This window comes from Gopherus evgoodei, unplaced genomic scaffold (assembly GCF_007399415.2).
Source record: "Gopherus evgoodei ecotype Sinaloan lineage unplaced genomic scaffold, rGopEvg1_v1.p scaffold_62_arrow_ctg1, whole genome shotgun sequence".
NCBI lineage: Eukaryota > Metazoa > Chordata > Testudines > Testudinidae > Gopherus > Gopherus evgoodei.
In genome coordinates, this window is record NW_022060083.1 from 476,375 (window position 1) to 503,697 (window position 27,323).

The window sequence follows — 27,323 nt, forward strand, 5'->3', positions numbered from 1 at the left end:
TCCCATAGATCAATGAGGCTCCAGCTCTGTTATTTCCACTGACTTTAAGTGTGGCAGAGGGTGACCTATGGATCCATTAGACAGAGTTTTATGGCAGGAAATCTGAGTTGGTTAAAGGAGTAAGGTGCCTAAATACCCTTGGAACTCAGTCAGAACTGGATGCCTAACTTCCAGCACACATGTCAAAATGGTTATCTTAGAATCAACTTGGAAGCCAGCAGAGAGCTCATGCGGAAGAGAGAAGCAAGATATAGTCATGGGAAGAAACATCACATGGACAAGTTACAGGTACACCAGGAAAGAAGAGGCTTCATTCTCATTTCATTTCAAGTGGTATAAATCTGGAGTTACTCTAGATATTCAGAGGTGTATCTGAGCTCAGAATCCCATTCATGGTCCTTGTTTAATATATAAGCTGAGATTTTTAAAGGAGACTAAGAGACTTGGGCACCCAAATTTCCATTCAAATTGGATCCATGATGCGCAATGTATTTATATTAAAACTAAGTATAGGATTTACAATAGATGTAAGGAATTTGGGGACCTATCTCCAGTTGACCCCCGTTGTCCTTTTGAAAGTCTCAACAAAAACAATACAGTTTGAGATCTGTATCCTCTCCATGTATGATACCAAAGGCCACATGGTAAAAGCCTTTGAGTTAACTGAAACATTCACCTGCCTGGGGGAAAAAAAATCAAAATTGCCTTGAACATATTTGCCAACCCAGCATTTTCCTGATGGCCCCCTTCACCTCTTTGTTCCTCAGGCTGTAGATGATTGGGTTTAACATGGGTGTGAAGACTGTGTAGGAGAGAGAGAGCAGCTTCTTGGTGTCTGGGGAGTAGCTGGATTTAGGTCGGAAATAGGTCAAGCCAGCTGTGCTGTAGAACAGAGTCACCACCATGAGGTGAGAGGAGCATGTGGAGAAGGTCTTGAGTCTGCCTTCAGCTGAGGGTATCCTCAGGATGGTGGAGATGATGCAGATGTAGGAGACCAGGATGAAGATGAAGGGGAATAATACAATTACAATGGTGCCAGTCACAGCATACATCTCAAATAGGTAGGTGTCTCCACACACCAGTTTCAACACTGGGGGGCTGTCACAGAAGAAGTGGTTGATTTCAGTGGGACCACAGAAGGGGAAACTGAACAGCCAAGTCGTCTGCACTGTTCCTACAGGAATCCCTGAGACCCATGAAGTCACTGCCAGCTGGATGCAAATCCTCCTATTCATGACAACTGTATAGCGCAGGGGGTTGCATATTGCCACATAGCGGTCGTAGGCCATGGCGGCCAGGAGGAAGCACTCTGTGCTGCCAAAGAAGAAGAAGAAATACATCTGCAAGATGCAGCCATGGAAGGAGATGGTTTGATTGGCAGACAGGAGGTTCGCCAGCAGCTTAGGGACGATGACTGAGGTGAAACAGATCTCCAGGCAGGACAAGTTCCGGAGGAAGAAGTACATCGGGCTATGAAGAACAGGATCCGCTGTTGTGATGAGGATGATGAGAATGTTACCCATTAGGGTTATCACGTAAGCAGCCAGGAATATCGCAAAGAGCAGGCACTGGAGCTGGGGGAGATTGGAGAACCCTAGGAGAATTAACTCAGTGACCACAGTCTGGTTGGCCCAGGTCATTCTGTCACCATTCAGGGCAACTTAATCTATATTTCCCCCCTTTTGTTCCACCAAGGGCACCCACTCTATGCTCTCAGTTCCTCAGTTGTCACTTCTCCGGGGTAGAGACTCATGTCTCTCCCTCTTTACTAGAGGGCTTTGAGCCCTGCCTACCTTCTGCTTTCCTCATTAAGCCTTAGCAGGCCTACGTCTGTGCTTTCTTTTCTCTTCCAAGCCTAGAAATGGATTCATTCCCCCCAGCAATATGTTACTATGCAATTCTTTCTAAGCAAGAACGTTTACTCTTAAGGTGAAAGCGTTACAGAGAAAACATATTAAAATAATAAAAGAACCTATATGCATGCTCATAAGATAACCAGGGATCACCTCAACTCCAGCAAGGGCTCTGCTAGGAGTCGTTCCTTCCCAACTCACCAAAGGGTTTTTCCCAGATTACAAGTTCATAACAGCATTAGCTCAGAACTCACACATTCATGAAAACTTTTGCCTCTCCTTTATACAGCCTGGACCTTTGTTTTTTAGATTCCAGGAATAGGTAATCAGCCGAGAATAGCTCTCTCCTTAGGACATAGCTTCAAATGGCTGGAGCTTCCCAGGAAAGCCACTTATCTGTATATGTTCTAAAACTATATTCTTATCTGGCCCATTCCTAAATACAATCCTTTGAAGCTCATACTACTGCCAAGGGTTCATCACCCCTCTCTCACTCTGGAGAGGTTACAGGTAATCCTGGCCCACAATAAAGTATAAACCATTCATTTAATACAATGGACTCCAAAGATAGTTAAACTTAATTCAATAAGGTTTTTCAAGGATATTGCAGGAAATTGCCATATTTGCAACACATTCTTCTAAACATTTTTACTCTGAGTCTGAAAGAGGTTATGAAGAGAGTAATCCAGTTCTCCGAAAGCCTTCAGATTTTCTGTCCTCTTTGGTAAGTTTAATTATGTTCAGTGGAATTCATGCTGCAGGCAAGGTAGTATTTCCTATCAGTCTGATTGTCATGGAAAGTGGTCAGAAGTGTCACCTTCTGGACTACCGCATTTATGATCCACCTTCTGTTCCTGAGGCAGCCACTGACTATGAGCAAGATATTAAAATATCTGAGAAATACAGTGTGATGGAAACTCTCTGATATTTCAAGCCAATGTCAGAGTACAAGTGGAAGCCAGTAGAAGTCTGTGATCTGCAAAACATACACGAATGAAAAAAAAACGCAAAAGTAACTAGAACATTGTTTGGACTGTGGTTTTCACAGACTCTAACTGGAGCTGGGTTTGAAATGGTTTTCCCATCCAGTAAGAATTTTTGAGATTTCAGAAAAAAATATTCCCATCTTGAATCAGGCCAAAAAATCTTTTGTGAACCAACAGACCAAGTAATTCAATTAATGAATGAATCAATCAACCAATCAAACAGTTTGAGGCAATAAAAATGTTTGGTTTTGATAATTTTGAAAAATGCTTCATTCGAATTTACCCTTTTTATTCTTTCTAAATAAAGTTTAATTTTGAAATAAAAAAGTCATTTTCAACTGAACTGTTTTGTTTAGAAGATGTCCATTTTGTGAGCAGAGAAATTCATTGAAACCCATCAGAAATTCATTCATTTTCCCATGTATGAATTCAGTTTACATGAATCAGCATTTTTCAGCAAAAAATATTTTGTAGCAAATTCTCAGAGAATTCTATTTCAAAGGGAGTTAGGTGCCCGAGATCCACTGAAAGGCAATAGAAGTTGGGTCCCTAAATCCTTGACAAATTCTATCCATACTTGTAATATAAATACTGTATTAGCTAAAGCAAGAGGATGGCTGAAAATGCTACTCATATACACAATATGCCTGGTTCACTACTGTGTTGTTCTAGTTTTATCTCAATGCAACTCCAGGGAAACCTATGGAGTTTCACCAGAATAATGGAACCAGAGTAGTGAAACCAGCCACTTGACTCCAATGGGTTGTCCGCTGGTATATTTAAGAGCAGAACTTGTCAATCATCTTTATCCATTGCCCACATGACCTCCAAATTAGATTAATTGTGATCCATTTTTATCTTTTTTATCACAGAGGTCTGAACATTCTATATGTTAATCTTATAGTTCCTCGCCACTTGTAACATCTTGTGATACTGAGGGGAGAGTTTCAAAGGCAAAAAGGTGAATTAATTGATTATCCCCTTGTGACTTAGAAAATCATAGACTCATAGATTCATAGGACAGGAAGGGACCTTGAGAGGTCATTTAGTCCAATCCCTTACACTCAGGGCAAGGCTACGTCATTACTAGACCATCCCACATAGCGTTTGTCTGATCTGTTCTTAAAAACCCTCAATGATGGACATTCCACACCCTCCCTAGGCAATTTGTTCCTGTGCTTAACTACCCGGACAGTTATTAAATCTTTCCTAATGCCCAACCTAAACCACCCTTGCTGCAATTGAAGCCCATTACTTCTTGTCCTGTCCCCAGAGGTTAAGAACAATTCTTCTCCCTCCTCCTTGTAACAACCTTTTATGTACTTGAAAACTGTTATCATGTCCCCCCTCTGTCTTCTCTTCTCAAGAATAAACAAACCTAGTTCTTTCAATCTTTCTTCATAGGTCATGTTTTCTAGATGTTAAATCATTTTTGTTGCTCTGCTCTTCTCATATTTGTCAACATCTTTCCTAAAATATGGGGCCCAGAACTGGACACAATACTTCAGTTGAGGCCTAATCATCACAGAGTAGAGTGGAAGAATTATTTCTCATGTCTTGCTTAGTGCGCCTGCTAATAAATCCCAGAATGATGTTCATCTTTTTGCAACAGTGTTACGCTGTTGACTCATATTTTGCTTGTGATCCACGATATGTAACTCCCAGATCCCTTTCTGGAGCAGTCCTTCTTAGGCAGTCATTTCCCATTTTGTATGTGTGCAACTGATTGTTCCTTCCTAAGTGAAGTCCTCTGCATTTGTCCTTTAAATTATATATTTAAAAAATGAATTTTTACCAAACCTAGTTATACAGGAGGCCAGAGGAAAGCATTGAAGAGCTAGTGATGCACCATGTGGAAGGCTGTTGACAAATCAGGAAGAATAAGCCTAAAGAAACACCCCTTGGATGAAGCTGGAAAAATATTCATCAGAGTCCTTTGGTAAAGGATAGTTTCAGGGGGTGTGAAGGGAGGAGAACTCACTGTGGAGACAACCAACAAGGTGGGAAGAAAGACAAGACAACAAAAATGACTAGTGCATGAGACACCAAAGGTGTTAAAAGTTTCTCTTAATCTTTCAAGAGTGCACTACAAAAATATAATAGATACATAGATAGATAGATAGAACAGTAACCAGGATTAACAATGAAGCAGGTTTCACATCTCTGGAAATATGAACCTGCTAGTTATTTCATCAGTTTAAGAAAGTAAATTACGACAATCATGTGTAAAGTTTACCTTTTGGAGCAACACAGAAATAGGTGAAAGAATGTAAACATCAGGAGGGAGAGAAAACTGCTAAACTCATCTCATGAAAATCTTTACCTTCCTCTGCCAGAGTGAGGGTTTCCTACTGACAGCAAAACAGGGTTGGTTTAGTCTTCTTATCAGGATTTACCCATCAGCACTGAAACATTTCAACAGAGCCATCTGATGGTAGCAATTACAGGCAAATTGACTGTTTACACATTACCTTAATCATACCATAAAACTTGCTAATATAGTTTTAGTACTGGGGTTAAGTGAGTTGATGTGATCTGGCAATGTTGCTGTCCTTCTCTGAGGTGTCTGGTAACATATTTATGGCATCATGAGATGTTTATGTGGCCTTCTCCCCAAGGGGCTTGTTTCCTCGGGACTCATTATTACCTGGTGTAAATATACACATATAGTTTGCTTGATAACTATTACCTCATTTATTGGTAGGGTGTTCTGAATAGTGATGGGCCTGAACCAACCCTGCAGGATAGAGTGCTCCTACATTTAGGAGAGTTTAGAACCCCAAAACATGATGATGATGATGATGATGATGATGATGATGATGATGATGATGATGATGATGAAGGTTGAAATATCACCTATCAGGGTTGGTTTAGATCAGAGGTCCTCAAACTGGAGAAATGTTCAGGGGTGCAAGGCTGGGGCTCAGGACAGCACTCACAGGGGGTGGGAAGGGAACATCACCCAGCTCCGGTCCTGGCTCTGGCTGCTGGCCCTAGTTACCAGCCCCATGACTGGGGACCTTCGGGCCCAACACCTGGGGTCCCTGCCTCCAGCCCCATGCCAGGGGCCCCAGCTCCTGGCCTGGTGGAGACACTGCTCCCAGACCTGCCCCCAACTGTGGCCCCAGCCTCAGCCTCCTTACCCCGTCTGCATCTCCCTTCCCAGAATTGAGGCCCTGCTCCCGGTCCTGGCTCTGGATTAGGTGGGAGGATAGAGGCAAGGGTATGTGTGAAGTAAAGGGCTTGGGGACTGCTGGTCTAGATGAGAGTTAGTTGTGCCAGGAGTGCAGGGGACTGGACTAGATGACTTCTCGAGGTCCCTTCCAGTCTTTTGATTCTATAATTCTATAACTTAGATTACATCAGTGGCTCAAGGTCTCAGCAGAGATCAGGTTCCATAGTGCCAGGCACTGGACAAACACACAGTGTGGATCAGTTCTTTCCTGGAAGAGCTCAAGGTCTAAACAAACAAGAGAGAAACTTCAGGAGGGAAAGCAGAGACCTGGAGGAGAAATGAAGTGAATTGTCCAAGTTCACAAAGTAGGCCAGTGTCAGAGCTGGCAATGGTTTCCAAATGCCCTAAATCCTATTCAAGTGCTTCTATGGCAATGAAGGCTAGGGTTGTAAAATTAGCCTAAACTAAGGTACCCTATTGACGCACCTAACTTCCTTGAGTTCCCTTGAAACATGCAAATGAAGAACTGAGGAGTGGCTAGGTAGATCAATAGGAAGAGAAGGTTATTGGATAATTATGTGGATGGATGGAAGGATAGAGTAGATAGACTGGTGGATAGATATAGAAGGTGGATGGATGAATTATTTAAATGGATGGATAGACACCCCCCTCCCCCAATGAGTCCCACTCACATGACATGCCCTACTAATGCCCAGACCAAACCCATTCCCATGAACAATCACACATGACTAGAGCTTGCTCACATTATCAGTCCAAGCCCCAGGCCCTGTTCACATGAGCGCTTCAGTCTCACTTCCTCATCACTGTTTTCACAGAGTCACAGAGTATCAGGCCAGAAGGGACCATGTGACCAACTAGTCTGAGCTCCTGCAGTGCACAGAGCATTACATTTTACTCAGTTCCTCCTTTATTGAGCCTAATAACTTATGTTGGAGTGAGGTATGGTCTACATGGTGGATAATGCTCACTTACAGTGGTGTCATTTCTAACGCTCACATTAATTGGTCTGCAGAGACCCTGCTGGTGTGCTCCCTGGTGTGCTTTAACACAGTGCTGTTTGAAAGAGGACTAAGTTAAAGCGCACTAGGGAACCTTTAGTGTGTGCCAGCAGGGTCTATATGAATGAATTAAAATGCAACACTTTAGTGAGCTTCAGGTATCACACACTTATAAGTGTGCATTGCCCCACAAAGTAGACAAGCCCTAGAGCATGACTTGTGTTTCTCTAAAGCACGTCTTCCAGCAAGGAACACAGACTTAATCTGATGACATCAACAGATGAAGAATCCACCCCTTTCCTCAGTAGTTTGTGCCAAAGATTAATCACCACTACTGGTAAAAATGAGAGCTTTATTTGTAATTTGATTTTGTCTGGCTTCAGTTTCTAACAAATGGCTCTTATTCCACCTTTCTCAGATAAATAGATCTATTTATTGTCACAGATATACTGTGCTTACACACACACAGGTACTTTTCTCCAAGCTTAGTGGCACAAGTAGTCACTGTTGGTATTGACACACATAGTCTCACCCTTACTTTCCTCAAAAGAGTTGTTCCATGTCCTCAGGTGAATAACGTTGATCACATCATGACATCACGCATACAATACCAGTGCAACTCAGCCAGAAGATTTCCTCATATGAGTACATTTTACTCATGAACTTAATCCATCAGGATGCCTAACTCTATTAAAAGTGGTTTCACCACTGAGAATTATAAGAAGAGGGAGTCACATAACTCTGTGAGGGGGCAGGCTGTAGGACACCTGCCTTTCATCAGCATCTTAAACTGGCTAGCTTAGTGGCTACCAACCCAGCTTTTGTGACTCGCAGTCTAAGGTACCTAGCTTTCCCCATTCATTTACAGGGAGTCTAGGCACCTATCTCAGGTGTTGTGAATCACAGAATTGCTCCTGTGATTGTCTGAAAACTGAGTAGGCACTTCAGGCTCTCATCTATTATTTTATTGCATGTTATTTTATTTTTGCTTCATGCTTGCATGACAAATGCACTTCCATTATGCAACTATATGACTTTAAATAAGGGGAAAACCCACCTTGGTTTGGATGGAGAAACTGAAACCTTCTTGTACAAAAAAAGAAGTGGAGGGACAGATTAAGAGAGAGAGAGAGTTAATTTTCTCATTGCTTTCAATGGGAAAAGGATCAGACCAAAAGAGACAGCAAGAGACTATCACAGAGAGAAAGAGACAATGTTGGAATGTGAAATGAATGTGAACCCCACACACTGTAACTATTGCACTAAAAAGCACTATGCTCCCAGGAGACCCAGGACTCTGAGGATCAAGACAACTTCAGTGTCTTAACTCTTACAGTTACAGAATATATTTCACAGACACATTTCAAGAAGAAAGCAGAACTGAAACCCAGATCCTGTTCTCATTGTAGTCAGTTGTAAAACTCACCCTAACCTGAACTGTAACCTGAAGTTCTTAATTGATGAAAGATCAGGGGAGAAGAAATTTAATCTCTTCCACTAACACTGGTCAGCTGTCTCGCACTGAGCAGACACATGGGCCAGATTTCTCCTACAACACTTAGGAACCAAGACAAAGAAGCTGAGAGTTTGGTCCAATTCTATTGAGGGGAACGCATGAGAAGTGAATTGGAGATTCGTCTTTGACCTCAGTAGAAGCAACAAAAGACTCTTAATGATTTCAGTCAACTGTTTTAACCTAGTAAATACTGGAGTATGGTTCAGAGATGTTATCCCGCTGCTCACTACTGAAAAGGCAACAGAGACAGCGTAACTTAATTAACACATGGATCTTTTGGAGTCAATGAAAAACCTTTCCAACTTCAAGAAGTAGGTAAAGAATTTCCTACAGCATTTACAGGTAGTGGTATGTGGTATACAGATACTATGCAGCCAATGAAGGAAACAAAAAAGAAAGAAATATAGATAAATAGACAGACAAACAGACATTCTCATAAATGATAATAACTACTCTACAGGATTTTGATACCAACAGCTAGACTTATATAGCAGAGATATACTTTTTTCTTCTATTCTACAGGATTTTACAAGCGCAGCTTTGGCTTGATTGGTGTTTGTTTTTTTGCTTCTTACAGTTAAGGCATCTTAAGTAATAGATGGACAGTTTTTGGTATATTTTACTGGAAGTCCAAATAAATACATAATAATAAAATATGAAGCAAGTTTTCCCATCAGCTGATGTTTTCCAGAATTCCTAAGTGTCTATTGAATTTGTGCTCCTCACTCAGTTAGATGCTTTGGAAAATATCACTCTGTACAAAAGGAGCCAATGTGATCTTTGATGTGATTGCAATGAATTCAGCAGAGTTGCCCTAGAAAATTTCTTGGCCTCTTTCTGTTTAATGACCCAGTTAAAGAGAGGCAAACAGGGCCAGATTGTCAAATATATTTAGGCAGGTTAGGAGGCTAAGTCCCATTAACATCAGTGGGAGTTAGGTAGGTGTCTAAACTGCTTAGACTTTTTAAAATCCTATTCGGTGTCTATCTGAATCTATAACCATTCAGCTAGACTCAGTCATTTAGAATTCAAAGTGATATTGATAAACTGGGGAACTGTTCTTCAACCAACATGATGAAATATGATAAAAACAAGAGTAAAGTACAGGGGTTGCCTCAGCTGGAGCACTGTGTCCAGTTTCGGTACCACATTTTAAAAAAGCTGGGAACAAGCTGGATGTAGTCCAGAGGAGAGCACCAAAAATGATCAGAGGTTTAGAAAATCTGATATATGAGGACACATTGAAAGAACTTGGTATGTTTATCTACAGAAGAGAAGACTGAGTAGGGACACAATAACAGTCTTTGCACAAACAACAAGGAATCCTGTGGCACCTTAAAGACTAACGGATTTATTTGGGCACAAGGTTTTGTGGGTAAAAAAACCCACTTCTTCAGATGCACCTGAAGAAGTGGTTTTTTTACCCACGCATCTGAAGAAGTGGGTTTTTTGCCCATGAAAGCTTATACCCAAATAAATCTGTTAGTTTAGGGGTTGGCAACCTTTCAGAAGTGGTGTGCCAAGTCTTCATTTATTCACTATAATTTAAGGTTTCACGTGCCAGTAATACATAACAACATTTTTAGAAGGTCTCTTTCTCTAAGTTTATAATATATAACTAAACTATTGCTTTATGTAAAGTAAATAAGATTTTTAAAATGTTTAAGAAACTTCATTTAAAATTAAATTAAATGCACAGCCCCCCGGACTGGTGGCCAGGACCCGGGCAGTGTGAGTGCCACTGAAAATCAGCTTGTGTGTCACCTTCGGCACACGTGCCATAGGTTGCTTACCCTTGTGTTAGTCTTTAATGTGCCACCGGACTCCTTATTGTTTTTGTGGATACAGACTAACACGGCTACCCCCTGATTCTTGACAGTCTTCACATAAGTCAAGGGAAGTTATAAAGAGGATGGTGGTCAGTTGTTCTCCATGTCCATTGAGGGTAGGATGAGAAGTAATTGGCTTAATTTTCAGCAAGGAAGGTTTAGGTTAGATATTAGGAAAAAAATGTTTCTAAGTATGTGAGTAATTAAGCAGTGGAACAGGTTACCTAGAGAAGTTGTAGAATCCTCATTTTTGGAGGTTTTTAAGTACAGGAAAGATAGATAGACAGACATTTGGAAATCTCAGCCTAAATTCTCCAGCTCTGTCAGTATAATGACTCCCAGCAAAGTTGGAATTCAAACTCCAAAGCACCACTGCAGATTGCTACACTTGTATAACTTAGTCTTCTATCAGCAGTGATAGTCTTTTATCTACCAGAGGATCAGTCAGTAGCAGGCTATCTGACACTCATTTTTCCAGTAATTTATTTAAACCACTGAAGGTGTAACCTACACACACACACACATTCACCAGGTGTTGTCAGTAGCTATCGATGTGGTGCTCTGCTCTTGTTCGATGACGGTAAGAGTCGGCTGTGTGCATATTCTCTCTGTGTGCTGCCCCAGCTCTGCACAGATCGCTGACACAGCAAAACCTGAGAGAACCCCCAATGACCACAAACTCTAGTAAGGTACAAAGGAACCCGAGCCAGGTTTATTGTCAAATGAAGCACAGTAATAGTTTCCCGTAAACTGTACAAGACATACTACGAATTTGTGCCTCCTGGCAATGGACCAGCTCAGTCAGTGGTGGGACTTTCCACTGCCCCCTAGCTGGCCAAAGATACGCACTCCGGGGCCTACTTTTATACAGTTACAGGACAGATTATTCATCCCTACTGAGGTATTGAGGTATAGCCCCTTGGTGCATTAGGAGGCTGTCTCCCCCATTGATCATGTTGTTTCAAACAAACAGATCTATCCATCATGCTGTCCTTTTGACCCTGTCTTTAAGATGCACCTGGGGTGTATGGGGTTGTATGTATCTTGCTGAGAAGCACCACCTGCATCGTGCATATCAGAACGATTCACCCTCAGGGGCAAAGAAGACCACCTTTATCAACTCTCGCAGAACAGTACAGAACTGACTGCGCAAAATGCAGGACTTGTGGCTGAGCACCAAAGCAGATGAAATACAGGTGTACGCAGACAGGAACGACTATAAGCAGTTCTATGAAGCCCTCAATACACTCCATGGTCCACAGTCTTCTGGGAGCTTTCCCCTCCTGAACTCTGATGGCACTGTGCTCCTTACAGAAAAGACGCAGATTCTCCAGAGATGGGCTGAACATTTTGAAGCAGTTCTTAACTGCCCCTCAGTCATCAATGATGAGACCATTGACAAGATGCCCCAGGTTGCAGTCAATGACTCCATGGATGCTTCACCAGAAGAGGATGAAGTGAAGAAAGCCATCAACCAGCTGTCAAGTGGCAAAGCCCCAGGGTCAGATGCCATACCAGCAGAGGTGTACAATGTCGGTGGACCCGTGCTGCTACGGAAACTCACTGAGTTATTTCAGTCCTTCTGAAAGCAGCGATCCATTCCACAGGAATTTAGAAACGCGTCCATCGTGCACCTCTATAAGAGGAAGGGCAATCTCCAGGTATGCAACAATCACTGTGGAATCTCGCTGCTCTCTACAGCGGGGAAAGTTCTTGCACGGGTTCTGTTGAACCGATTGATCACTCACCTGGAGCAGGGCTTACTGCCAGAATCACAGTGCGGCTTCCGCAAGGGATGTGGGACTATTGACATGATCTTCGCTGCACACCAGCTACAGGAGAAATGTCAAGAGCAGAAAAACCTGAACTCTACACAACTTTTGTGGACCTCACGAAAGCATTCGACTCTGTCAGTCGCCAGGGCCTGTGGAGGATCATGTTGAAATTCTGCTGTCCAGACAGATTCATACAAACGGTACCTCAATTTCATCACAGTATGATGGCTCGTGTCCTGGATGATGGTGAAACATCTGAGGCCTTCCCAGTCACCAACAGCGTCAAGCAAGGGTGTGTTTTAGCACCCACTTTGTTCAGCATGATATTCTCTGCCACTCTGACTGATGCCTTTCAACACTGCACTGAAGGAGGAGGCCTGAAGTACAGAACCGATGGGAAACTATTTAATCTGAGGCAACTGCGTGCCATCACCAAGATGAAGGAAACTGTACTTCGAGACTTTCTCTTTGCCGATTACTGTGCTCTGAATGCTAGTACAGAGCCAGAAATGCAAGCCAGTATGGACAAGTTTTCATCTGCATGCAACAACTTCGGTCTCACCATTAACATCAAGAAGACTGAGGTCATGCACCAGCCAGCTCCCCATGCTCAGTACTCAGAACCGTCCATCACTGTAAATGGACAGAGACTTCAGGCAGTGGACCACTTCACGTACCTGGGCAGTACCCTTTCCCGAGCAGTGTCAATCTATGATGAAGTAAACTGCTGAATTGCTAAAGCCAGCTCTGCATTTGGCTGATTGCACTCCAACGTCTGGGAACGTCAAGGGATCAGCCTACCAACGAAGCTGAAGGTCTACCGAGCAGTGGTCCTTCCAACTCTGCTGTACGCCTGCGAGACGTGGACTGTCTATCGGAGTCATGCACGAAGGCTCAATCACTTCCACATTTCCTGTCTGCAAAAGCTTCTAAAAATCAGATGCCAGGACAAAGTGCCCGATACTGAAGTCCTTACCAGAGCCAGCCTGCCATCAGTTCACACACTGCTGATGAGAGCCCAGACCAGATGGGCCGGACATGTCATGAGAATGTCAGACGAGCGCATTCCTAAACAACTCTTCTACGAAGAACTCACTCAGGGAAAGCGCTCCCATGGAGGACAAAAGAAGCGGTTTAAGGACACGCTGAAGACCTCTTTGAAGTCCCTTGAGATCAACACCGCCACATGGGAAACCCTCGCACTGAACCGTCCAGCATGGCACAGCCTCATTCACACAGGTAGTAATACCTCTGAGGCGAGGCGTACTGCTGAGGCTGAAAGAAAGCGTGAACCGCGCAAGTCCAGAACTGCCCGCACATCATCGACAGTGCCATCACATGTCTGCCCGACGTGTGACAGGACATTCCATGCCCGAATCAGACTGATCAGTCATCTTCGGATGCACAGAGTCCGGTCATCAAACGAATGAACATACATAAAAGAGATGCACCTACCTATTCCTTGTTATCTCTGTGGAGTGCCCTCGTATCAGGATGTCCAGGTGCCATCTTGGCACAAGTTCCTCTTATTAGCACTTACATGTGGATGCACCTTCTTCTAACAACCGTATTCTTACCATCCTCTGTGAGTGGGGCCTGCCTCTGGCTCACAGCCCAGCTTTTCCTTAGCAATGCCTGGAATTACTTTAGTTCAGACTTCAGGCCTCAGACTGGGCCTCTGACACAAGAGTTTATGTTTCAGGGCCTCATCTTACTACACCAGGTATAGGATAACCATAAATATAAAGGATGCTTCTTCCAGCATTTTAATGCTCATCCTCTTTGTAACTGAACACAAAGAGTTATTTTATTCTTGGAAGAAAAGGATCCTGCTTGGAGGGGGGATTAGTTACCCAGTAGTGTGACATAAGCATCAACTATCTGAATGTCACAACCCTTCAATGTGTCTCAAGTTGGGCAACCAAAAATTGACACAACAAAAATACCTGGGTCACTTTTGAGAATAATTGCAGGATTAGAAAACATGCCTTAAAGTGTGCTCAGCTACATAGATTGAGATAAGAGAAGGTTAAGGGATGACTTGATCACAGTCTATAAATACCTACTTGGGGAACAACTATTTGATAGAGGCTCTTCAGTCTAGCATACAAAGGTAGAAAAAGATCCGATACCTGGAAGTTGGAGTCAGACAAATACAGACTAGAAATAAGGAGTTAATTTTTAACAGTAAGAATCATAAACCATTGGAACAATTTACCAAAGATTGTGTTGGATTCTCCATCTCTACTTTTAAATCAAGATTGCATGCTCTTTCCCCCTAAAAAGTCTGCTCTAGGAATTATTTTGGGGCAGTTCTCTGGCCTGTGTTATACAGGAGTTAAGATTAGATGATCACAGTGGTATCTTTTTGCCTTGGAATCTATGAATTTTCAACATTGTGTCCAGATAACCCTTTACTGCCTTCATTGCCTCTGCAGATGACACCCACTGAGGAAGCACAATGGAGAAATCAGACCCTCATAACTGAATTCATCCTGCTGGGGTTCTCCAACCTCCTGCGCCTTCAGGGTATGCTATTCTGCATGGTCCTATTCATGTATATGGTGACAGTGATGGGAAACACCCTCATCATCTTTGTTGTCACAGTTGATCCTGCTCTCCACTCTCCTATGTACTTCTTCCTTGAGAACTTGGCCTTCATTGAGATCTGCTTCACCTTGGACACGGTGCCCAAGATGCTGGTGAACCTCCTGGAGAAGGAGAAGAGCATTTCATTTGCTGCCTGTGCTGTGCAGATGTATTTCTTTTTCTTTTTTGGCTGTGCAGAGTGCTTCCTTCTAGCAGCCATGGCGTATGACCGCTGCGTGGCCATTTGCTACCCATTGCGCTACAACACCCTCATGAACCAACCAGTCTGCCGCAAAATAGTGGGCGGTGTCTGGGTGATCGGAGTTCCTGTCTCTCTGCTGCAGGCAGTCTGGATATTCAACTTGCCCTTCTGTGGCTCCAACCAGGTCAACCATTTCTTCTGTGATGCTCCAGCAGTGCTGAAGCTGGTCTGCACTGACACCTACCACTATGAGATGCAGGCTATCGGCTCCACGCTCCTGTTCCTCATGTTCCCCTTTGTGCTGATCCTGGTCTCTTATGTCCGCATCCTCACCACCATCCTGAGAATGCCATCAGCCGAGGGCAGGCGCAAGGCCTTCTCCACATGCTCCTCCCACCTCATCGTGGTAACCTTGTTCTATGGAAGTGGCAGTTTGGTGTATCTACGGCCCAAGTCTAGCTACTCCCCAGATGTCAAGAAGCTCCTATCTCTGTTCTACACAGTCCTCACACCCATGCTGAACCCCATCATCTACAGCCTGAGGAACAATGAGGTGAAAGGGGCTCTGAAGAGGGTGATATGGCGGAAATTGTCCTTGCAGAATTAGTAGGTACTTTGATTAGATGTTATGGCAGCATGGAGGATTTTGACTGGTATCCTGCAATCCCCATAAATACCTGGGAGGAGGGACATTGCAGTCTGAGAGGAACATCGAGGAAGGGACAAAGACGTAGTTAAAATATTGATAGTCTTGCATCTGGAAACAATATGGGGCTTATTGTAAAGTATGTAGAATGGAACTCGGTAGACCTGGCTTCAAATCCTGGCTCTATCACAGAATCTCAATGCTACTTAGACTGGGATTTTCTAAGGGAAATAGGTACCCAAATCCCATTGATTTTCCATAGGACTTGAGCATCTAATTCTATTAGGCCTTATTAAAAATTCCAACCTGCACCCCTCACTTTCCCATCTTTAATGTGGGAAAAGCAATGTCTCAGCAGTAACAGATTGGAAATGATGGTGGCTTCTGTGAAAAAAAAATAGTTTTTTCCCCAGAAAACCAAGACCCCCAAAATTTGCAATTTTGGGCTTAAAACTGGATAATTTAGCAGTTTTGGGCTAAAATATATTCAATTTTTTGGTAGTTTTCTGCACTTTTTTTTTTCAGTGAGGGGGGGCTGCTTAATATTTCATGTGAAATATGCCAAAAAAATTCAGCTGAAAATTGCTGAAAACCTTTGGACAGAAATAACTGCAAACATTAGTTGCTGCACAAGAAATCTTTGATTTTCTGTTTTCCCAATGGAAAAAAATAATAAAGAAAAGCATGCATTCCCATTAAAGTCTCTGTTTTGATGAAAATCCAGTTATTCTCCAAATGTTTTTGACCAACCCTGTACAGTAACAAGCGCCATATAGCACTGAACTAGATCCAAAGACACTGCCCAAAAGTTAGAAGCAGAACTGGTCAAAAATGTCAATAGCAATTTTCCATCAGAAACAACAGTTTTGTTGAAACTGAAACTCTTTCACAGGCAGCTGTAGATTTCAACTAATGTTTTGATGGTCAAATTTCAAAATGATTTATTCTGACTTTCTCATTTGCTTTCATTTAATTTTGATTTGTATATCATATTTTTATTATATTATGCACAGCTAGGGTGACCAGATGTCTCGATTTTATAGGGACAGTCCCAATTTTGGGGTCTTTTTCTCATATAGGCTCCTATTAACGCCCCCACCCTGGTCCCAATTTTTCACATTTGCTGTCTGGTCACCCTGTGCACAGAATCTGTCACAATGGTTCATGACTACTTGTTCTTAGACATCCTCAATCACCATAACTGAGAAAATAATAATGATGACATGGTTGAAACAGAATGGTTTTAGCTCTTCAAAATGAAAGGTTTTGGTGTTTTTGAATTGAACATTTTCAAAAATTTTGTTATGCAGGAAGTTTCAACATTTGAAATTCAGGACTTTGTTTTTTTCAGCAAAAATGCCCACCAGCTCTAGTGAAAAGGCACAGGTTGCTATTAAAATATTTGAAGGGACCTAATCCATTCAAGTGCTAATTGTCTGCTGTAGCTGTTGATATAAATCTAGATGCCTCATACGATTGGGCAAAGAGTCTTTCTAGGTGAGAGATGCAAACCCTTGAGGTAAGAGTAGAACGAAGCAAACAGGATATCCACATTGGATGAAACTCCTATGCACCCTTCTGAGCATTGTCCCTCTGCCTAGGGTTGACAGCCATTCCCATTAAGCACTGTGATTCTGCAGAGAAAGATTCTGAGTACACAACAGGCTTGGCAGTGGGCACTGAGGTTCCCACTGGCCTTTAGCTCTGCAAAGAATTGATACTCAACAAATTACCTAGTGGTTGGATGCTGAAAGATCTCAAAAGCTAAGAGGGCTGGGGTAGGTAAGTATGGGAGAAATCCTGGAGGAAACCTAGAAATAGTCCCATGCACACCATGTTATTCCATTTTATGTACAGGAGACAGTGTACTGTGATCAATAGAAGAGTCTTTTATCTAAATCATTTTTTTTTATTCAGAAATATTCAGTTAACATTGTCTGTGTGTCAACACTGGCCAATCTCATTACCTGTGCGATAACATTGCAGTTAACTCAGTAACATAGCTAGGCTTAGCACTTTTAAAAAAATAGTTCCCACAAATAATATCAATGATTATTTTAAAGCATTTTTTTTAGATTTCTTTTTATTTAAATTTTTACAATTGCATGACATTATGGGTTTTAATTATTTTTATCAATTTAATTTTTCACAGTGGTAGGAAATTTTTCAAGAGGTGTCAGACATTAATTATTTAATGAAAGTAGATGCCGAGATTCAAAAAGTTAAAGCTTTAGAACTGTTACAACACAAATTGTCAACATCACATGTCAAAAGAAACACAGCACATTCCTTCACTGTAACTCCGATAAATTCTCCAGCAGCTTTTGCCTATCTGTAAATGTTGCTTATTATCGATGGAAATATTTGTTGGTTTGTGTTTGTGCGGCAAAATCAATGTTTACCTACATTTATCCATAAAAAGCTAATCTTTCCAAGGCTGAACATAGCCTGTGAGCTCTGAATACATGGACCTGGAATGTTAAAATGTCATTTGTTCCTGTAGAAAGGGAATGTGTCTCTTTGACAGGAACTCAGTACTAATCAACTAATTCACTTTGCAGAGCACAATGCATGTTGTTTCTATAGGAAAAATTTTTCAAAGGCTGATATGGGGGTTAGATACCCAATTCACACGGAATTTCTATGAGACCTGGGAGCTAATACCATTTTGTGCCTTTGAAATTCTCTTTCTAGAACTATGTGAAGTGAAGTAATGAATCATCCCTTAAAAAACATAACACCTAGGAAGCTTGCTTACCAATCATATTGAAGGGTTAAAATCCATGTGCATTTTATATAACAACCTGGTGTATGGTTTGTGCTAGCTCTTTTCCAGACCCAAAGTCCAGAGTTTGGTCAAGAGACCAGAGGCCTAGCAAATAGTGATCAGCTAAGAGAAAGCTGCGGTAAACAGATTTTAGAGTAGCAGTCATGTAAGTCTGTATCCACAAAAAGAACGGGAGTACTTATGGCACCTTAGAGACTAACAAATTTATTTCAGCATGAGCTTTCGTGAGCTACAGCTCACTTCTTCGGATGCATAGAACAATGATGTGGTAAACAGATAATCTTGTTTTGCTAAAATAGGCCTGTTTAGCAAATTGTCAAGTGTTGAAGCTAAGAACTAAATAATTGTGTCTTATTCAGAGTTTCAAGTCGAACAAAGAATCCCTGTTCCTGTTGTATCAGTCTCTTCTGTAGAGAACATTCTTCCCACAGATCCAACCTTGAGTTTATGAAAATTGGCACATCAGTATAAAATATGACATCCTTCCACCTCCCTTCCCAGGGACCAATGACCTGTCTTAAGACATAAAGGAGACAATATGTATTGTCATATACTCTCACTGTTTCTTTGCTTTAACCCCTAGGAATGTACCTATTGGACAATCAAAGGAGTTGCTCCATTCCTATGGACCCCAAATCAGAATTCAACATATATATATTTGATAAAATGTTATTAGTATAGAAGTATTTATTAAATGTTAACTTGCTAACTTGAGACCATGCGTGGAGACATTATGTATCCTTTTAACCGTTGGTTAATGTGCTATCTTGTCTTGCTGCAAAACCTGTCCCGGGGTGTGAAACTAACTACACCATCACTTTCCCCCGCCCGTGGAAAATCTATATATTCTATTGTAATCAATTGACTGGCAGTGTCTCTGAGCCTAATAAGCAAGTTGACACTCTACCAGCACTGTGTGTAATAAACTCCTATGCTTGACCTCTACATGGTGTGGATTTATGTCCTTCACATATTAATATCCCAAGAACTTATTTTGGCTGGTACTTGTAAAGTTGTGTCAGGGTCTGACATTCCAGGGTGCAAGCCAGACCAAGGAGGGGCTGTGTAACCCATACACTGCAATCTGGGTACCTCACAATACTTTACTGCTGTAGCTCCCACATGGGCTCCTCACAAACAGCTTGCCAGCCTGCAGGTCACACCCCCAGCAAACACCAGCCACACTCTGGCTTCTAGTCAACTTGGTTCCTCTTTACAAGGTGACCCCAACACACTCCCAGTCTTGAATTCCCGCCCCCCTCAGAAATGTGTGTTCTGCACTATTCAGCCCTCTCCTGGACAATCCAGATATACTAGGTCTGTGGCTCTTCTAAGAGGATCAATATAGAATAGCCAGCTACCTTAAATGGAGTCACCCAAATAATTCACAACACTGGATTTGTTTTAATTATAGAATTAAACATCTTTATTTAACTACTAGGAGTTAGATTTTTAGAGAGTACAAGCATAAGGCATTAAAGTCAGAAATGGTTACAAGAGAAATAAAGATAAACTGTTTCCTTTTACTAAAACATAACAAGCTAGACTTGGTTGAAGGTAAAATTTTTGTCCCATGCGTCCATCAATAGGGTTGATCAATCTTCAGATCAGGAACTGCTCCCGAAGTCAGATGGGCTGGTTTCTTTTGTCATCTTAGGAGAAAGAGCAAAAGATGCCTAGGGAGAGGTAACTTGGGTGTTTTGCACCTCACATTTTTAGTTAAGTCACCCTTTGAAATGTATTTCCCTGAGGGTTACCTATAGACAAAATTCATTCCCACTGTGAGGTTGAAGTCAAGGACTCTGGTGGTGAAAGAGGGCTCATGCTGTTTGCTATACTGCAGATATGTTTGTTCCAACCTGCTTCCTTACCAAAGATCAACCACTTGACAGGTCATGGCTCATCTGCTTGAATAACACCTTGCTAGAGGTGTCAGTTTTGTCCTTTTCTTTGAGAATCAGGTTTACCCACTCCCAGGCATGTCTGGTAAACACACTTCAGTCATGATTTCAGATTATGTCTATAACTTTATATATAATGTTGCTATACAAATTTCTCCATACAATTGTTGACCAGCTAGTTATTAGTTTTCAGAAGATACCATAAGAGGCATATTTAATACAAATATTATTACAATGGTGTGCAGAGTGTTACTACAGGGTACAGTCTGTCAGACAGGGCTATCACTGTTGCTAACCCAAATATTCAAAAAGCATGTGTCAGTTCTCTGGAAAATCCTGAGTTTTGCTTAAAAATGATGAGATTTTAAAAATTATAAATTTTGATTTTTTACCTGCTTTTCTCAAAAACCCACAAAGGCCAAAAACTTACTTTTTTATTAAAAGAAAGTTGAGGCTCTCATGTAATAATCCAATTACAAGCAGACAGGTTTTACGGAAAAAAACACCAGATATCACAAGACTCACAATAAGATCCCAGGAGTTAGCAATACCCTACTGTTCCAGGAGTGGGCAACTTCACTTGCCTTATACCAATGTTTCATCACTGTCATCCTAATGCAACACACTTCTGTGTATGAGCAAATATCTCCTCAGACGCAATTCATTGTTGATGGCCAAGGTCAATGCATCATTTCAGTACTTTCACAATGCTTAATAGACATGGAACTCATGAAATTAAAGTGAGATTGAAGTGATATTTATGCTTTGTGCTTTACCTCTGCACATGGGTGAATTTCATCATTAGCTTGTAGCCAATAGCATTGTAACTGATGTCAGTTATTGTAATCACTGGACCAAAAAGTGTGCTTTGGAAATATTCTCAGATAAAATAATAATTTGACACATTCAGAGTCTCTTCTCTGAATTAGAAGACCCATAACCCTGGTCAAAAAAGGGGTAATATTTTAAATGAAAATATTCATCAAAATAATTGTCCCTTTCTCATTTAAAAATCTTGACATTCAAAATGTTTCAAATACTTCTTCTCATACCTAAAAGGGGTACTGCCCAGGAAAAAATAAATGCAGTTCCTAACTCCCCTTTCACTCACCGATGCACAAACCAGGAGTAAGGTCACTGAAGTGTAAATCAGGAGAAACACAGCTGAAATAACTTGAGTGAAATGAGAGGGAGACTAGGTCCATCATCAGAATGAAAGGTTGGAGAACTCAAAGTCATTCCAACATGAGAACAGCCTTATTCTATGTAGGATCATTCAAATAGAGTCCAATATGAGTGTATTAGAATATCAAAGTGAGGAATTCAATTATTTTGGTGAAAACATCCTCCCAAATAGTTTGCCCAGAGCCTACTTTATCTCCTTGTTTCTCAGGCTGTAAGTGATGAGGTTCATTACTGGTGGTTCCACAGAACAGAGAACTGCAGCCAGCTGGTCCTAATGCAAGGAAGAAGCAGACCTTGGCTGTGTGTATGTAAATGTTGCAGAGCCAAGGAACAAACTGAACACAATGAAGTGGGGCAGGGAGGTGGAGAAGACTTTATACCTACCCTGTCTGGAAGGGATTCTCAGCACAGCGGAGAGAATGTGACTGTAGGAAAAAATGATTAAAGTAAAGTGGCTCATACATATAACTGCTGCTCGGGCAATCATCAAAATATCATTAGCATCTATATCGGTGCAAGAGACCTTTAGCAGCTTGGGGATAGTGATCAATGGCTCCCTGTCTAGTTGGCAGGCGGTTTCAAGGGGAGTGCCCTAAGGGTCGGTCCTGGGGCCAGTTTTGTTCAATATCTTCATTAACTATCTGGAAGATGGCGTGGACTGCACTCTCAGCAAGTTTGCAGACGACACTAAACTGAGAGGAGTGATAGATATGCTGGAGGGTAGGGATAGGATAGAGAGGGACTTAGACAAATTAAAGGACTGGGACCAAAAGAAACCTGATGAGGTTCAACAAGGACAAGTGCAGAGTCCTGCACTTAGGATGGAAGAATCCCATTCACTGTTACAGACTAGGGAACAAATGGCTAGGAAGCAGCTCTGCAGAAAAGGACCTAGGGGTTACAGTGGACGAGAAGCTGGGTATGAGTCAACAGTGTGCCCTTGTTGCCAGAAAGGCTAATGGCATTTTGGGCTGTTTAAGTAGGGGCATTGACACCAGATAGAGGCATGTGATCATTCACCTCTATTCAACATTGGTGAGGCCTCATCTGGAGTACTGTGTCCAGTTAGGGGCCCTACACTACAAGAAGGATGGGGAAAAATTGGAAAGAGTCCAGAAGAGGGCAACAAAAATGGTTAGGGCACTGGAGCACATGACTTATGAGGAGAGGCTGGGGGAACTGGGATTGTTTAGTCTGCAGAAGAGAAGAATGAGGAGGGATTTGATAGCTGCTTTCAACTACCTGAAAAGGGGTTCCAAAGAGAATGGATCTAGACTGTTCTCAGTGTTAGCAGATGAAAGAACAAGGAGTAATGATCTCAAGTTGCAGTGGGGAAGGTTTAGGTTGGATATTAGGAAAAACTTTTTCACTCGGAATGGTGAAGCACTGCAATGGGTTGCCTAGGGAGGTGGTGGAATCTCCTTCCTTAGAGGTTTTTGAGGTCAGGCTTGACAAAGCCCTGGCTGAGATGATTTAGTTGGGAATTGGTCCTGCTTTGAGCAGGGGATTGGACTAGTTGAATTCCTGAGGTCCCATCCAGCCCAGATGTTCTATGATTCTATTATATTGCAAAAGAACTGGCCAATAATATTGGATCCGCAGAAGAACAATGTAAAGGCCTGGTGTATACCAAAGAGTATAAAATATTGCTGAGCCACCAGCCATCTGGGCACATGAATCCTTGTGCATGATCACCCTGTAATGAGGAGGTTGGCATATTGCAATATAATGGTCAGATGCCATGTCATAAACAGATAGTTAAGGGTTAATGCCTCTTTTACCTGTAAAGGGTTAAGAAGTTCACCTAGCCTAGCTGACACCTGACCAGAGGAACCAATGGGGGAACAAGATGTTTCAAAAGGAAGGAGGGAAGTTTCCTTTGTTTAGTCAGTTTCAGTTTCAGCTGGAGAAAAAAAGATCAAGGAACCAGCCTCTTATCAGAATAGTAAGTTTCAGAAAGGAATAAATAGGTTTATGTTTATTTCTTTGTAACTTGTCTTGTGCAATTAGAGGAAGAATCAAATTGGGTATTTGGGTATCTTTTGGTGGAACTAAGGTTTTGCCCAGGGGAACATCCTCTGTGTTTGGAATCTGTTGTCTGTGAGAGTAGCTGATATGCTAATCTCTCCCAGAGGATTTTCTTTTGCTTTTCTTTTCTTTAATTAAAAGCCTTTTTTAAATAACCTGATTGATTTTGCCTTGTTTTTAGATCCAAGGGGGTTGGATCTGGATCCACCAGGAGTTGGTGGGAGAAAGGAGGGGGGATGGTTAATTTCTCCTTGTTTTAAGATCCAAGGGGTTTGGATCTGTGTTCACCAGGAAATTGGTGAAGTCTCTCAAGGCTACCCAGGGAAGGAAAGTAGTGCTTGCGAGTGGTGGCAGTCACACCATATCTAAGCTGGTAATTGAGCTTAGAGCTTCTCATGCAGGTCCCCCACATCTGTACCCTACAGTTCAGAGTGGGGAAGGAACCTTGACATGCCATCACTCTGAGAAAGCTAGGTTCTGAAGCTGCCAAGGTGGGAACCAGAAAGACTTGGACAACACATCCAGAGGAAGGGATGGGTCTGGTATTGATTATGAAGTTAGCCAGGGATTTGGGGACAGGGACAGAGATGCAGCAGAGGTTTAGAAAGGACAAGATGTCTAGAAAGAAAAAACATGGATGAGTGAAGGTGGTGGTCAAAGATTATTACTTTGATGACTAAATTCCCCACCAGGGCTGCAGTTAAATGACTAGAAACACCACAATGGGTAGATTCTGCAGTTCCCAAATGTCAGAGCATCCCAGGAGAAGGAACTTGGTCACAGTAATTTGGTTGGGCATGTCCTGCCCTTCATAGGCACTGACTCCATGGGTGCTCCGGGGCACCCACCAAAAAAATAATAGGAGGTGCTCAGCACTTGCAGGGCTGGATTAATCTTTTGTGGGCCCCAGCACCCAGACCTTGGCCCCGCCCCCAAACAGCATCTTCCCCCCAAGGCCCATCCGCCGCTCTTCTCCAAAGGTCCATCCACCGTTCTACCCCAAAGGCCCATCCACCACTGGCATGGGGTGAAGCGGCAGAGGGGAGAACCCACCAGCAAAAACAAAAGTCAGCCCCTGTGCTGTCCACTGCAAAGGGAAGAAAAAGGGAAATGGCTTCTTAAAATATTAACAAAACTAAATTCTACTAGTTTTCACTCCACTGAGCCCTGCAGATCCCAGCACAGCGTCTGGATGCTGTTGTGGTGTGAGCCTCCTCAGCACAACTCTTGACAAACATTCAATTTCATACCCTATTTCTGCCCTCACTTATTCTTGTGTATTCCTTCTGCATTCAGAGTCTGATTCCATTTGCCATTCTGCCTTCACTGACACCGGTTCATTTCTACAGGGCTAGCGATTCAGCTGATGTTAACTGGCATAGCACCATCAAAGTCTTTGGAGCAACATCAATTTACACTAGTTGTGAGCCTGGCCTAGTGATTTTCACCCTGACCTGAAACAAACATTTGCTTCCACATTGTTCTTCTGTTCTACCATTATTAGCACCATTAATAACCCAGAGTTTTCCCCTACAATTAAAATGTAACTAACATTTGTCTTGATGATACATTGAATGAAACAGACCCAACACCACCCTTCCACAGCTATATTCACTGAAGTTCTGCAGAAATCTGTAAATAAATTCTGAAATTGAAAATGTGGATAAACCCATCACCCTTCTCTTGTGACCAAAAAAAGTAAGTGGTAGCGGGCATCATCTACAAGTTGAGAGGGGAAACTGAGTCATAAAAGAGCCACTAAGAGCCAGCTCAGAGGTGGGGACAGAATTCATTTCATATCGGGACCCAAAACCAGCTGAGGGATCCACCACTGGCTATGACACAAATGTATGAAGAGCCTAACTGTGCACAAAGCATGGCCAACTTACTGCAGCATCTTCCTGGAGATGAATGGCTGAAGTTTCACTAAGAAAATTTATTTAGGTGGCTTCTTCTAAGGGCATTTTGGTTGCTGTTCCCTGCAGAGGTGAAAGGCAAAACTAGTGAGGGGGGAAAAATCAACTAATTACTAAGAAAATGTAAAGTAGTCTCTTTGGTGCAACAGAGAGCATTCTGAAATTTTAGTAAGCAAGGCAGTGTTTCTGTGGCTGTGGCTTTAACTCTTACTAGAAGATGAGGAAGGCCAGTGATTGGGGCATTGTGCTGGGCACTCAGGAGAGCTGGGTTCAAGGGCTTGGTCCATCATAAGCTTTCTGTGTGACCTAGAGTAAGTCACTGGGAGTTAGGTGCCTGAGTCTTAGGTCTGCATGTGTAAACGTGAGCTGATATCACTTTCTTCTCTCACAGGCGTGCTGTAAGAACAATACATTGGAGGTTGCATGTCGCTCAGGAACTCTAGTAACAGGGGGCAGGTAAGCACCATAGATGGGTTCTGAAAATAAACAAATAGGAGAGTGTTAGCAGGGAGCCTTATTCCCTGCAAGGGGAGGAAAGTTTGCTATAGATTAACTAGAGCACCTGAAGCCAATTAGAGCACCAGCAGTCAGTCATGTGATAAACACCCCTGCTTCAGTCAGACAGTGTGGGAGTTGGAGCAGAGAGCAGTTTGAAGGAGTTGGAGAAGAGAACAGTTTTGAAGAAAGACAAAAGGAAAGTTTGGAGGAGTGCTCTGGTGGGATGAGAAATCCAAAAGAAACCCTAGGTAAGGGGCACCTGGCTTGTATAGAAGGAGGGCAAGAAGCCCCTTCACAAGCTGAAGGGCAGGAGAGGGAAGTAGCCCAGGGGAAGGAACCGCTAGTTCAAGTGGTTCACCACAAACCTCAGGGCCCCTGCGTTGGGACCTGGAGAAGAGGGTGTCATGGTATTCTATCCCCAATCTGAACCTTAGAGTCCAAAAATGGGGTACCAGCATGAATTCCTCTAAGCTTAATTACCAGCTTAGATCTGATAAGCTGCCACCACTCAAAAAATTATAGTGTTTTGGGGCACTCTGGTCCCCACAAAAACCTTCCCTGGGAACCCCAAGACCCAAATTCCTTGAGTCTTACAACAAAGGGGAATAAACCATTTCCCCCCCTTCTCCTTTCTTCCTCCCAGATCTTTCCTATCCTGGGTACACTAGGAGATCACCGTGATTCAACTCCTTGAATCACAACACAGAGAAATCAGGTTTGTTTCCCCCCTTCTCTCTCCTTTTCAGGCTTTCCCTCCCTGGGCTATCCTGGAGAGATAGATAGATTCAAGCTCCGTGAATCTAAAAGAAAGGGATTCCACCCTTCCCCCCTCCCTTCTCGCTCCCTGTCCCTCACCAATTTCCTGGTAAGTACAGACTCAATTCCCTTGAGCCTCAACAAGGGGAAAAAAATCAAACAGGTCTTAAAAAGCAAAACTTTTAATAAAAAGAAAGAAAAAAAGTAAAAGTTGTCTCTGTAATTTAGATGGTAAAAGTTACAGGGTCTTTCATCTTATAGACACTAGAGAGAAGCTTCCCCCCAGCAAAAATACAATTTAAAATATTTCCAGCAAAATACACATTTGCAAATACAGAAAACAATTAAAAGATTATAACCTCCTTTCCTACTTAATACTCACTATTTTAAATATATAAGAGACTGTAGCAGGGAGATTGGCAAGAAACCTGGTTGCACGTCTAGTCCCTTTCAGGACCCAGAGAGAACAAAGTAAAACCCCAAAAACACAAACAAAGGGTTCCCTCCACCGAGATTTGAAAGTATCTTGTCTCCTGATTGGTCCTCTGTTTGTTAACCTTTTACAGGTAAAAGATACATTAACCCTTAACTATCTGTTTATGACAGAGGGTGGGCCCAGGTCCCTCCCTCTCCACTCCCCTCCTCAAGGACACTAGTGGGG

The 27,323-nt window shown here is 42.4% G+C and overlaps 2 protein-coding genes across 2 annotated transcripts; one reads left to right on the forward strand and one right to left on the reverse strand.

Annotated features, from left to right (window-relative positions):
- Nucleotides 1-695: 695 nt before the first annotated feature.
- Nucleotides 696-1,640, reverse strand: LOC115643554 (olfactory receptor 10A2-like). Its single transcript, XM_030547582.1, has one exon. The coding sequence runs from the start codon at nt 1,638-1,640 to the stop codon at nt 696-698; it is 945 nt and encodes a 314-aa protein (XP_030403442.1).
- Nucleotides 1,641-14,591: 12,951 nt separating this feature from the next.
- Nucleotides 14,592-15,551, forward strand: LOC115643569 (olfactory receptor 10A7-like). The gene has a single exon (XM_030547592.1). It carries the CDS (start codon nt 14,592-14,594, stop codon nt 15,549-15,551), a length of 960 nt encoding a protein of 319 aa, XP_030403452.1.
- The last annotated feature ends 11,772 nt before the right edge of the window (nt 15,552-27,323 follow it).